Source organism: Ceratotherium simum, chromosome 11 (assembly GCF_057802395.1).
Source record: "Ceratotherium simum simum isolate JZ-2026a chromosome 11, ASM5780239v1, whole genome shotgun sequence".
Classification (NCBI taxonomy): domain Eukaryota; kingdom Metazoa; phylum Chordata; class Mammalia; order Perissodactyla; family Rhinocerotidae; genus Ceratotherium; species Ceratotherium simum.
The window spans coordinates 32,679,471-32,693,968 of NC_141910.1; the positions used below are offsets into that span (position 1 = coordinate 32,679,471).

The 14,498-nt window shown below is 41.0% G+C and overlaps 1 protein-coding gene across 11 annotated transcripts in view; it reads left to right on the top strand.

Annotated features, from left to right (window-relative positions):
* The first annotated feature begins 1,372 nt into the window (after positions 1–1,372).
* NRXN1 (neurexin 1) overlaps positions 1,373–14,498 on the top strand; it is a 1,078,564-nt gene continuing 1,065,438 nt past the window's right edge. For 5 of the 11 annotated variants that reach the window (XM_087436779.1, XM_087436780.1, XM_087436781.1 and 2 more), the window contains exons 1-2: positions 1,373–1,714; positions 4,470–6,147. In XM_087436779.1, coding sequence (XP_087292905.1) covers positions 5,376–6,147 — 772 coding nt within the window. In that variant the 5' untranslated portion in view covers positions 1,373–1,714; positions 4,470–5,375. Of the gene's footprint in view, positions 1,715–3,649; positions 3,771–4,469; positions 6,148–14,498 lie in introns of all 11 variants that reach the window. The other 6 variants (XM_087436774.1, XM_087436776.1, XM_087436777.1 and 3 more) reach the window with 2 other exon arrangements.

Consider the following 14,498-nt stretch of genomic DNA (forward strand, 5'->3'; position numbering starts at 1 on the left):
TTCAAGCCCAGACAACCTGATTCTAGTTCCCACATATTTAATCGCTTGACCATACTGCCTTTATGAAAGCAATAAAAATAATAAAACTTGGGGTTTCTGCCTTCAAGTTATTTAGACTTTTTGGCAAAAGTAGTGCGTCTAAGTAGGCTTATCATAGGAATAAGTCCTGGTGTCTTTGGAAGGAAATGAATATTGCATTTGAAATGTATATTATTTCAGTACTCCTGAATTTGTCTAGTTCTTACAGTCTTGCTTTATAGGGCCTAGAGGCAGAAAATAGTCTTACCTTATAGCACTTGAGGCTGAAGCTATTATGTTTGTGGTGTTAAAATAAATATGCCTGCTGTTTCTGCTCTAAAACTAACCCAGGCTAGGAATATAATAGGGTTAGGAATTTAAATGTCCATAGGACTCAAACTATAATTTAAAGCCACACGCTTTGAACTTTTCTACCACCTATTCTACAAGCTCCATTAGAGTTAACTGCTTCGTCACCAAACTCAGCAATGCCTACTGGGCATGCCCGGTGATATGGTTAGAGCCTCGCACGGAGTTTCACTTCCTCCAGGTTTTACCAGCTGCAAAGGAAGGAGGAGACGGAGGGAAGAGTTAAACAGGTACAGAACTTGGTTCAGCTCAGGATACCCATGGCCTAGGCAGAGCACGGAAAGCTGGGGGATGATGAGAGGCTGCTGCGAAAAGCACCTTGTCAGACAGACGAGTCTGGTCTCCAAATTGGCGTGTTAGCCTGGTGGGTCGCTCTCACGTCTTTTTGGCCCAGTCTAGGCGGATCGTGAAGGTTTGAAGTGATCACTCAGGCCAGGGCCACAGTAAGGGGCGGGGCAGGGACGCTGGATCTGGGGGGACGCCAGAGACTGTGTGAGTCTTGTCTGTCCCTGCATTCCTCGAAGAGCTGCAGCTTTTCAAGGGGTCTAAGCAGGAGACCAAAAGTGCTCAAGTAAAGCCAGAGCTCATCTTAATCACCGACTCCTTGGCCCCTTCCTTTTGGCTGCCGAGCCCTTCCCTGGCACCCTCTCAGGTACCCTCGCCCAATCACGACTAAACCCCGGAGAAGTGGAATCTCCACACAGCTTTCCGTGGGTCTAGCAGGGGCCTGGGCATGCTCAGTAGGCTACGTGGTTCTCTGGCGCGCGCTCGCTCGCTCGCTCTCTCTCTCTCTCTCTCTCTCTTTCTCTCTTTCTCTCTTTCTCTTCTTCTCGGGTGGGGGAGGGTGGGTGGTGACAAGTTAGAAGCGCTTGCGGCAGGTCTCCGCCCCCAGGATCGGGCTCCCCCTGCAAGGGACGAAGCAAAGGTAGAAACACCTCGCTCGGCAGCATCCCGACCTGGAGGGGCTGCGCCCGCGGGCCGAGCCCACCAGTATCCCGGCCTGAGGACGGCCCGCCGCTCTCCATGGTACTGCGGAGAGCTCAGCTCCGCCCTTCTCTTTCAGAAGGACAGCACCCGGCGTCACGTAACCCAGCCTTCTCGGGCTCCACCACCGCCTCCTCCTTCCCAGCTCTTTCCCTCTCCTCCTCCTCCTCTTTCTGCTCCCTCTGTTGCCTGTTCTCCCCTCCCGCACTCCTGGAGATAGACGCTCAAGCCTGACGCCTCTGAAAAGGCAGCGGCAGTCGCCTTATCCACAAACCTCAGGAAATTCGCTTTGACCGATGCATGCTTCAGGCTCTGGCTCGAGCTAAGGGGAATAACCGGGCAGGTAAAGAAGCTCAATTTGGGTTGGGGGGAGGGGATGGGGCGAGGCAAGCTGGAGAAGGATATCTTTCCCCGTTGTAACTGAGCCAGGATTTGCCACAAATGCACAGGGAAGGATAGGTGGTGGGAGGGCAGAGGAGTATAGATCTTGGTTGTTTTGTATGAAGCTTTTTAAATAGATGGCAAGAAGATGAGATGGTGGAACTGGGGTAGTAACTTAAAGGTTGAATGCAGTAATTCACTAGCAAAAGAAAAAAAAAGAACAGGCAAGTTAGAAACCAATTATATCTACATTGATATATATATATCTGTATCTACATCTTTCTTTCCCTTCCCCATTAGCCCCATGCTGTGCCTATCCTTAATTTGTGCAGTCGACTCCAGGCTCCAAGAAACTGCACTGGTATTAGAGATGGAGCTTAGAGACTGGGCGGGAAAGCCAGGGAGAATTTTGGGTGTGCATTGGTATTAAGGGACTTTGCAAAAGCCAGGAGGAAAATGATAGGCACTTCTAAAAATTCTCCCAAAGATTTCAGGTCTTTGTGATGGTATATATCGAAGGGTGCATGAAAAGTGTGTGTGTATGTGTGTATACGTATGTGTGTGTGTTTGATACCACAAACATATTAAAATAAATGCAACTGCAGCCGATGAGCATACTGTATCGATCCTTCTAGTGGCTTGGGAATGAATTTGATTCTAGAAATGAAAGAAGAGATTAATGAGGCTGTTAGTCTGCTTTTGAATTAGAGCGCTTCTTCCTTTGGCTGCAGTAAGGTTGTTTTTCAGATCCTTTTATTTCATCCTCTAATTTGTGAACTCGCCAGGTTTTTCCGGCACCTAGAGAGAATCCTCTTTCTCCATATAAATACAGATACTCTCTCACACACAATGAGCTTCCTCTAAGAACTGGGAGAGTCAGTTGACCTCCCCTGTGGTAAGAATATATATGTATTTCCCCCCCTTCTCCATTCCTTAAAAAATTGCCAGGTATGCATTAGTGGGGGAGGGTAGGAGAGAGGGTAAAGAAACGTTTTCTGATCTATGTAATATTAATTAATAAAATAATCAGCTTCAATCGAGTCACACACACACAAAGATTTCCTAACGCACAAGCTTGTGGATGGTTTCAAAGCACTACTCTTGATCTTTACATTCCAGATGTATTTTGCAAATGACTGAAAATTTGGCAGATTCCTGAGTCCCCTAAAATATTGAGAGTATATTGAATAATACGCTATCTTAGAAATGATTTTTAAGAGCACGTTTCTTTGGGCTTGGCACAGGAGTAGACAAGATATGGCTGGTAATTGCTGATGGTGTGGAATGTATCAGACACAATAAATAAGTAACTGAGATTTTTATTTCCTTTTGCTAGTGGCCAGCGTGCGTGTGTGTGTATGTGTTGTGTTGTGTGTGTGTTGCAAGAGAAAGCCAGTCATCAATTTCCTCTGGTGAGGAACTTGAAGTGGGATGCCCTAGCTTGGTGGCTCTCAGCTGACACCTGTAGGGATTGCTCTGTACTGAAGAGAAATGCTCTCAGCTCCCTCCATGGAGTAACAGCACAATGCAGTGCCATAAATTACTGCTAGTTTCAGCTTGTAGGAAAAAAAGTGCTAATTGGATAGTGAGCCTCTGTGTCCAGGCAATAAATTTGTGTGTATGTGTGTGTGTGTGCGCATTGGGGGTGGGGGGAATAGTGGGAAATGGTGAGGGAAGTACATACATTTGCTTGACATGACCAGATGATAACATTTGTGATTTTTTTTTTTTTGGTCAAAATATGAGAGTAATTTTTTTGGTAAAAAAAAAAATGACAAAAATAAGTCACTATTTATGATTTCTGTACCATTTCAAAAACCTGTCAGATTAGAGTTGCATACAGAGAGGTGATTTAATAGCACAGTGAGTGATTTAAAGATATGATTTTAAATTCTAGCATCCTGGAGCCATAGCAGCTAAGGTGACATACGTGCCAACTGCTGTTCTGACCACACAAATTCTAAGAGCTGACAGCCAGATAAGGACTAGAAGAGGAGTTAAGATCACTACACTGTTAGGTAAAATATTAAATACTTTACCCATCTTCAGAGAAGTTAATATTATGGTAATTGAAACATAAAGGCTGCCAAAAATAGATATCTGACTCCAGTGAGATGTTTTTTCCTGTAGGGGATTATTCCTTTAATAAAAAAGAAAATTTTTACTTTTCAAATTCTTTGAAATTTAAGAGACTCCCAAGAAACCATCAATATTCCTTCTCTCGGAGAAAAAAAAAAATGGTAGGAATGCCATGCAAATCCAAGCTGGCAGCTTCCAGTTGTAGGTTTGATCTGCTTTGCCTGTTGTAAAACCTGCTATTAACTGAGATTTGAATAGGTTGTATTTCTATTGTCCATGTAATCAGTACACAATAGAGCTTAAAAAGGTCTTTTGCTTTCTTTCTCATATATTTTAAAAATTAAACTTCCTCAAAAAAGTAAAAGATAACCATAACAAAATCTCTATAAAAACCTGGGAGGGTTGCCTACCAACAGTTATAATAAACTACAAGGGTGCAATGACTGGTTCTAAGGGTGTGATATTAACTATTATGAGACATTAGCTCTTACTTGTAGATCAGGACAAATAAGCTCCTTCCAATAATGTTAACTCTGGCTTACTAACAGTGCTAGTTACAGACCTGGTTTCTGAGCTGAATGATTTATATGATACTATAAATGACTTTAGAACTTAATTTTTATTTTAATTCTCTGCAGATTGCCTTATAAAAAGACAAAACCAAAATGCATCACCAACACACAACCAATTGATATGCTGGCATCTCAGCTTGGCCTTGCAGAGGCGGAGAGAAAAGAAGAGGAGCTGTTGTCATTTCCACATCTAACAGCTTCTGGCTATTTCCCAGCTTCTGGTTTTGAGCCCTACTGTTGGGGAGGGAAAAAGAGAAGTAAAATCCAGTCTGTGAGGCCATGCCCAAGGAATTCTGCTTTGGCTACAGTGGTGCTGGAAGTCCGTGATATGACAGAAGAAGCAGGCCTTTGAAGCTGCTCTGGGGTTGATAAGTGGTGCCCTAAAGAGGCAAGGAACCCCTTTCTCCCTTCTGGTTTGGGACAATACATCTGGAGGAGAAACACTTGAAGCATTCACAAGCATCCAAGTTTCCTGGTTCATTGCTGGCTTCTTGTACTTCGCCGAGAAGTGTTTGCTTCTTACCTGACTCTAACTGCTTCCCTTTTGCCTGGTATCACTGATGGTACCCGGCAGATGATGGTATTTGAGGAGTGAAGCATCTGTTGACACCACCGATGCCCTTAAACTAGTTCATCGGACTCAAATGGATAAGTGATTTCCCTTGACCTTCTGTTGATGCCTTTTCCAGAACGTTGCTTCCAAAGTGTATCCTCCCTTTGGTCTGGAAGTTCTGTGGCTGCCCTGTAGCACTGGGGTCTACGTTTTCCTGTTGGAAGGGGACTATAGGGAGAGAGGGAGGGGTTGCTGGAAGAAGAAGAAGAAAAAAAGAGCTAAAGGAGGGTGCATCCCTCCCACTCCTAACCATCCCCTTACCCTGCTTATTCCCGGACCCCTATTTCTCCAACACGGTGTCCAGGACCATTTTGACCCTGTCGGCCCCGGCACCCCCCCGCCGCACCCCAGCCCCGAGCATGGGGACGGCGCTTCTCCAGCGCGGGGGCTGCCTTCTCCTGTGCCTCTCGCTGCTGCTCCTGGGCTGCTGGGCAGAGCTGGGCAGCGGGCTGGAGTTCCCGGGCGCTGAGGGCCAGTGGACGCGCTTCCCCAAGTGGAACGCCTGCTGCGAGAGCGAGATGAGCTTCCAGCTCAAGACGCGCAGCGCCCGCGGCCTGGTGCTCTACTTCGACGACGAGGGCTTCTGCGACTTCCTGGAGCTCATCCTGACGCGCGGCGGCCGCCTGCAGCTCAGCTTCTCCATCTTCTGCGCCGAGCCCGCCACGCTGCTGGCCAACACGCCGGTCAACGACGGCGCGTGGCACAACGTGCGCATCCGCCGTCAGTTCCGCAACACCACGCTCTTCATCGACCAGGTGGAGGCCAAGTGGGTGGAGGTCAAGTCCAAGCGCAGGGACATGACGGTGTTCAGCGGCCTCTTCGTCGGGGGGCTGCCCCCCGAACTGCGCGCCGCGGCGCTCAAGCTCACTCTGGCCTCCGTGCGCGAGCGCGAGCCCTTCAAAGGGTGGATCCGCGACGTGCGGGTCAACTCCTCTCAGGCCCTGCCCGTGGACAGCGGCGAGGTGAAGCTGGACGACGAGCCGCCCAACAGCGGCGGCGGGAGCCCGTGCGAGGCGGGCGAGGAGGGCGAGGGCGGGGTGTGCCTCAACGGAGGCGTGTGCTCCGTGGTGGACGACCAGGCGGTGTGCGACTGCTCACGAACCGGCTTCCGCGGCAAGGACTGCAGCCAAGGTAAGGCCCGACGCCCCACCCCGGGGGCCTCGGTCTGGGCAGGGCGCGGGGAGGAGGGCCAGGCCGGGACGGGCTGGTGCATGGGGTCTGCCTCCTCTGGACAGTATGTTTCATTAGCTTCGAGGTGAAGACCTGTTTCTGGCCTCTCTGCCTTATCATCTCTCACAGCTTCCCGGTGGCATCCTCTTAATGGCAGAGCAGCCTCGTTTCCAGGTTCGGATTCCTCCTGGGAGTGCTTTCTAACAACCGCACTTGCTTTCAAGTGGCAAGGAGAATGACCTCTCCCCTTCGTTCCTCGGGTTCTTTGCCAAGCTGCTCCCTATCTTCACTGGGCCGTGGCCCTCCTGAATAACTGCTGTGCTCTCCTCTACCACCTCTAAGTCTGTAATACCCAGATTTCCCCCCATAAGATGCAGGCAAGCATCTAGAAGAGTGGGCCCGCATTTGGTGAAGAATGAAGTGCAGGAGAGGTTCCCCATGGTTGAGAATCCCTACGTAGTTACTCTTGATAAAGGAGAAGGGAGAGAGGCTTCATAGGCATTACTGTGCCTTTTACAAGTTAAGTGTACAGTCCTGCTCCTGGTTGTGGAAAAGGTGGAGGGGTGGGGGGTTATGTGAAGATTTTCTTGATTAGAAGGAGAAGGGTTCTTGGAATTAATGTTAGTTACTGTGGTTATGTCCAAGTCCAACATTTGTCAATTTAAGTAAAATTATGTGAATTCTGTGGTTTCTTGAAGTGGGAGACAGGTCAGCTAATGTTTAGAAATGTTAGAGATTAAATAACATATTTCTCAATTAGCAGATGCCTTGGCAAGATAAATAGTAGAGAAATTTAGACGTTGCTGGACTGGGAATCTTCTGTAGGCTAATAAACCGGGGATATGTATGAAGGATTGCAAGAGATTTGAGATTTTCTGAGGATATTCAGCTAATGATATTTATCCGAATAGTAGAGGCCAGAGTCCAAGCTGTAATTTGTTGTTCTTAGAGATTGAAACAATGTGGAATTGAAAAAGAAATCATACCTAAGTTTTATTTTCTCCCCTATATAAATAAAATTCAGTCATTAGTGTGTTTCTCCAATGTTGCTCCAGGACAGTGACCAAGGAAATATACCGTTGTATAAATACATAAAAGCCTCTGAACAGAAAGTGAGTGATGTGAAAAAGATGGAACATGGTGAGACGTGAATATATCTGTGGCAGAGCAGGAGAGATGGCAGGGCTTAAAGTAGATCGCTTATGGGTCAAATCAAGGAAATCAACACATGGATAAATGGCATTTATGGCTGAAATTTTTAAAAAGGTGAATTATTACATCTTATTTTGAAAGCTGTAGGGACAAAGCTCTATGTATGGCTGTATTTTATTGTGTAATGTCTTCTGGTTTTTTTTGCTGACACTGCTAAGGGGAACTAGCCCTTGCAAATCTTATTAGACTGGGCAGTTCTCTCTCACCTGACTTGAAGAGAAATGAAGACTTGATAAAATTTGTAATTGTTTAAACAGCAAAGGGAGTTAGTGAGGAAGAAAAAAGCTGGTCATTAGGAGAGTTTTGTAGGCTTCATGGGTTTATGGAAAAAAAGTAAAGGGTTATTTTATTGCTGTCTGCCTTCATGAGGGTTTTTGTTTTCATTATATCTTGGCTTAAGTAATTATAGAAGACTGTACTCCATGGCCTATATTGCAATTCAGCTTGGCCAGTAAATTTCCATGGATTTGGCATTAGGCTTTATAGTTATGCTTTACAGAAATAAAACAGTGCATGATTGACCCTGAGCTAACATCCATTGCCAGTCTTCCTCTTTTTGCTTGTTTTTCCTCTCCCAAATCTAACTAAATTGTCAATCATGAATAAGATCACTACACATGATGATTTGCCATATATAATTTGAAGTTGCATATCTCTGCCCTGACTAATAGAAATGAATGAAAAGTGAACATTATTTTATGGGAAAAATTGCTCTAAGTGTCCCAATGCCACTTTAAAATACAGAGCAGGCAATTTAATGAAGGACACATGGGATATAACTTCCTTCCTTAAATTAGAAAACAAATATGACACAAAGACAGCTTGTTCTGTGTGGGAGGGTGTTTTAAATGAAATGTTTTATTTTTCTGTGCATTTTTAATGTAGGGATCCAGGGATCATGCATAATTGGGAACAGTTAAGAGTGGAGAAAGCATGGCAAAAGTAATATGTTGAAGAGAAGCAGAATTAGATGTCTCTGAAATGCATTTTATTTTGCAAGAGGATAGCTCTTTCCATGAGATGAAGAATTTGGAATTAGCAAGATACATAATTGAACAGTATAGTACCTGATGCATAAGGTAATTCAATTCAGAAAGGGAAATCCATCAGGATTATTCTGAAGCATTGGTTCGTTTTGAAAATTTCGGCTGAAAACAGAGTGCAAAGATCTCACCACTAGCCATGAAAGGAAAACAATAGGCTGGATTCCTTTGATTATCACAGAAATAGGAGAAGGAGTGATAAAGGCAGAGTTGGTCTTCCCAGAAGGATTGGCTCCATTTTTCTTATTTTCCCCGTTTCATGTGTGTCAAGTGACTATTAAATAATTAATTGAGGATGTATGTCTCTCCCAACACCAATCATGTATTGATGGCTAGGGATAGATGATTTCTATTCAGATGAAATACAAACAAAGCCCTGCCTCTAGCCAATATTTACACTGATTGCCACATTCTTCTTAAAAACTAATTTAAAAACAAATCTACATTCTTTACAGAGAATTTAGGAAAAAACTTAATGGCAAACATTAAACAAAATTTAAATTATATCTGGTCTCAACCACAATTTCTTTTTTAACTTAATGTCTGATATTATTTTAGTTGCCTTCATATTTAAAACACAATAAGAACTACTAAAACAACAATTAGACTATTCTCTTTTTTTTTCCGTCCTAGAAGGGTTTGAAACAACTTATGCACCTACGGATTTCTAGAATATTTTTATTTAATGAGCTTACTTTCCTCCTTTCTTTATTTATTTAGGCCTAGCAAGTTTTATTTATTTATTTAAGTAGTGATGGAAAGAGAACACAACAAAGGTTACGTGTCATGACCAGGTTAGTGGCAGAGCTCAGGTAAGAGCACAAACACGCTTACTCTTGAGCAACGTATTATTATGTCTGCTGAATAAGATATCCAGTTTATTAGGATTGATATTTCTTTCAGGTTCAGGCATTATTTAAGAGAAAAAAATATATATATATACATAAATGGCTGATGGAACAGACATAACTTACGCATCACTTATGTTCTTTGACCCTGAACTCAACTATCCAAGAATGTCATCTCTCCTGAATGATGGATGCTTAATGGGGTACATAGCTTTTTCAGTGAATCATACTCATCTAAATGCCCCAGGATCATTATTATTTCATAAGTTTCTACTTAAGAAGGCTAATAGTTTCCTAGCAGCTTAAAAGAATTAGTGAATTCTGTGGCTATCCAGCTTAAAAATGAGAATAAAAGGCTGATCAATGAGAAATTAACTGAAGTTATAGTTTTTATGATTTCCAGGTCCAAGTCATGCATTTTAGAGCCATTTATATTAAAATTTCATTCTAGACTCTTGAGTGTCACTTTTATTCGTCTTCCCTGTTTAAATGGCCATAAACACATATGGCTTGTGATGGCTGATTGCTTAATATTCCTAAACATGGCATGTGATAGATGTCGTTTAATAAAGCCCCTGCTTTCAGTGATATAACCAGATAGACAACCACTCATTCATTCATTCATTTCTTTATTCAACAAATATCGATTGAGTGCTTTGTATGTTTCTGAGTACTAGGCTCAGGCAATAAAATGGTGAGTCAACTCTCAGAAATATCTCCTACCATTATAGACTTTGCATTCCAGTCAGGAGGCATAATAAATTTAAAAAAATAAATTGCAACTGAAAATGGTGGTATGTATTTTGAAGGACAGGTACACGGTACTGTGAGAACTTAAAATAGTGCAAACTGACCTAATCAAGGAGGTTTTCCTGAGGAGTGATATTTAAACTAAAATTTGAGAGATGAGAAGGAATTAACCAGATAAAGGCAGAGGAGAAATATTAGGTACAGAAACCTGGTGCAGGAGATGGCTCAGCACAGAGGCCCTTGAGTATGGGGCTCTTGGAGAGAGGAGCAGGCCAGGTCATGCATGCAGGGCCTCCTAGACCCTGTTAAAGATTTTAATCTTTGTTGTAAAAGTGATGGAAAAGCAATGGAAGAAGTTTAGTGTGGAAGTTGGGGAGGAGGATGCCATTATCAAATTTGTATTTCAAAAATGTCACTCTGGCTACAGTGTAGACAACAGATTGATGGGGGCAAGAGAAAAAGAGAAAACATTATTTTCTGTTTGTCAGTCAACAACATTTGTTAAGCACCCACTGTAAGCTGTAGGCTGAACTAGGGGCCATAGAGAAAAACAAGATTCTTTCTGTAAGGAAGTTAGAATCTTTGTGAGTTTGGTTATGAATAGAAATCTAAGGCCATTTCTTGTTAGGAACACTTGAGTTCCGCTTGTAAAAAGCGTTATCTGAACACTTTATGTGGATTGTCATGTGATTTCTCTTGGATATACCCATTGAATCTGTGGGCTTCTGGAGCTCATTGGCAATGTCCATTGTACCCCCAAGTACCTTGCTCAAAGTGTCTTCTTTGTCACAATATATATTGGTTGATTGATTCTAGGCTTTCAATATTTTAACTGCTACGATAAAGGAAAATATTACATAGGTACTTATAATCTTTATAAGTTTAAAAAAATGTAAGTAGTTACTGTATAGGTAGCTACTAGACAAAAATAATTCAGAGATTTTGCCAGAGTTTTGTTTGAATTCTGTTGTAGGAAAAAGTAAATCACCTGTGCTTAAAAAGCTTTGAGTGCAGTGCAGAAATTCATCAATAATTTTGATCTAGATAAAATGTTATGGGAAGCTTTTAAAATATGACAATGAAAGCCATCTATGTGGTCTATCAGAAAAGCTTATCTTGATTATAAAATAACAATCAAAACTGAGTTACTTTTCCAGAATGCCACAAATGAGATGGAATGTGTTATTTTGAGATTGTGTTTAATTGTTCTGAGATGTGGTTGTAGTGTAGAAGTTAAATTACACCGACTCGGGGACCCCACTGCCTGCTTTAAGTGGGTTCATTCAAACTTCCGTTCCTCAGTTTTTTCATCTGTGAAATTGGGACAATAATAGTACTTACTTCATAGGGATCTTATCAAAATTAAGCAGGTAACTTTGTGTAAAGCTATTAGAACAGTGCCTGGCACAGAATAAGCATTCTTAAGTGTCCACTTGTTATTTTGTTATTATTACCACCACCAGCACCACTTCTTCTACTGACACCATTTTCTTTATGGGTGCTCTCAAGCAAAATTCAAATATAGAACATTTTCCTTCTCATTTAAAAGAAATTCTAGTGTAATAATGATCCTTGATTAGCGCAAAAGTTTCAACGTGTAAACAAAAGCAAGTAGTAAAGACAATGAACCTCTATTTTTGATTTGCACAGCTGTGCTCTAATGTTACCCATGTCTAGTCACGATTCAAAATATTTTAAAAATCATATTCTGTTTGAGAATTTTTATTATTAAGCAATCCTTTAACACCAAAGCATTTTTAAAAACTATCCCTCTTCACATAAACTAATGCCTTTATCCATCCCAATCCTATACTTACTTAAATAGTGATTTTTACTATATTTTTCCTAATGTGTAGATACAGATTTCTGATGGAGCTATCCTATTTACAATTTGTCTTTGAGGCTGTCCTATAAGTTAAAGTTATTTACATGTATGCTCCAGAGAAGCTAGGTAATACATTTGAGCTTTAAAAGCTCAAACAAGATATTATAGTTATCATAAACAGATTGTATTTTTTAGCATAACATTATATATATGCCAGTGAAATCATGTTCCAGTTTTGGATACGATTAAGTGAAATGTGGTAATTAAACTGATTATTAAAAAAATTCTCCTGATTGATTACAGAAAGGACTGGCAACTGTATAATATTTCTGTTGTTCTTATCTGCATGGGGAGAATTAGGACTCTGAGCCACACTGGTTCCTGAAAACACTCATTAACCACATTCTATATCCCTTTCTCGGTGAGCATTTGGTGGCTGCACTGGTTGCAGAGTTAACTCCTATGAATCTGCATTGAAAATTAGACCTTGTCATAGATATTCAGATTTGCTTTTGTTATGGAGATAATAAACCTACTATTAGACGTTGCTATGCAAGCTGTCCTTGCAAAAAGTGCACAAGTATATTTGACATAACTCACAATAATTCATTTCTGCATTTAGAAGTTTTTAGTTCATTATGCAAAGCAATATTATGCAAAACCCCTATACTTTTTTCTTGTGCACTTCTCTACAATTTTATGGCTCACTCCCTTTTCTACTACTTGGAAGTGCAGGAATTGGTAAATTTACATGGTCTTTGCTGAACAGTCAGTCTTAAAATGTTCCAATTAGGTTTTGGAAAACAAGAAAAGATTTTTTGGTTAGTTGCTTTAGAGCTCTTCAGAAATTGCATGGCTTTTTGGTTTTCTCTCTTAAGTATGGATTCCATATATTTCTACTTGAATATGGAAATGGCTGCAATTCTCTCTCAGATTCCTTTCCTGCCATGTTATTATTTAGGTGTGTGTGAGCAGAATGTGGCATGAGGTCTAAAGAACTAAATTTCAAATGAGGCATTGCCTCTAAATCGCCGTTAAAAGTAGAATAAGGCCACTAATGTTCTATGTTTCAATTTCCAAGATTGTAAATTGGGAAACACCTAATCAGACTACTAATATATTGTGAACTCCTTCTCACCTACCTCTCAGAGTGTTTGTGAGTAGCTAATAGATGTAAACTCTCAGAGGAGCTTGAAAATTTGAAACAGAATCTAATGGCAGCAGGATAAATGGCTCTAGGATGTTGTGAATGTTAATAGTGAAAAAGTTAAACATTTTTCTGTGAATTTATTGGGGGTCATTTTAGGTGAATTTTAGATCATTTATGCCCAATAATATGATAAGATTTGATAGAGTTCTCTTGTTATATATTGATACACTGGTACAGACAAGCTGAGTAAAGATGGCATTGGTCCTCTTGTTCCTCCTGTGCAAAATATAAACAAATGAAATAAGTAATTTAAGGTAGCAACTATATGAGTGCATATTATATGATTCTATTTATATGACATTCAAAACAGACACAACTAATCTACGGTGATAGGGGTCAGAATAGAGGTTACCTTTTGGTGGTATTGACTAGAAGAGGACACAGTGGAGCCTTTGACATGATCTGGGTAGTGGTCACATGGGTATATATATTTGTAAAAATTCACTGAACTACATTCTTAATATTTATGTACTTTACTGTATGTCAGCTCTACTTCAATTTAAAAAAATCCTTCAAATTATAAAAGGAATGCTGTTCAATGAATACCGATGCACTGAATACATATGAAAGCTTACTTACAAAGGAATCCTTAATGTAAATCCACATTTAAAAATTTTAGGCAAAAGAGTCAAATATTTATAACATAAATCCAAAAACCATTCCAGAGAGCAAGTGTATTTATATATGAATAAATCTAAGTAAGGAGGGAGAGTTTCTGTTTTAAACACCTGTACAAGCTTTGAACTTGTTTTCAATTTCTTATGCCTTTATTATGGAAATAAAAAATAGGTTCTTATTTTACGTTCCCATCTATTGAGCGAAACTCCTACCAACACGTTCAAGCAATGCAAGTTTTCCAATTAGGACAACTCAATTGCCAGCATTTTAAGTAATTGAGTGAGGAGTATGTTGTAAGAGCTCAACACATATTTGAATGAGTGATTAGATACTGGAAAAAACGTTACTAGTCTAGCCGTAACTCTCATAATACTCTCTAAATCTACAAATATACATGATTTCTTTCTCAAAATTTAGGCATCAAATTACTTCAAAAGGTTCATTACGTGTCCCTCTTTTAATGGTGCGTAAGCACCTCTTGAATTTGAATACAATTTAAAATCGTTCTGCTTAGAATCACAGCAGTTATTATAATTACTATTTAATGTTGTCTGAGTGAAAGGCATCTTACAGTGTGCTTACTCCATCTTACCTTATTTATTCCTACAGCATCCTGCTTGATAAGTTTTATAAAATTCCCATTTTACAGCTGAGAAAATTGTGGATTAGAAAAGCTAACTTGCCAAAAGTCCCATATCTCGGTGGCAGAGCTGAGATTTGACTGAAGCTATGCCCGTTGCCCCAGCAGGCAACCTGTCCATTATATGACATAGCTTGTGTGTTTCACTTAACAAGCAGCTAATGGA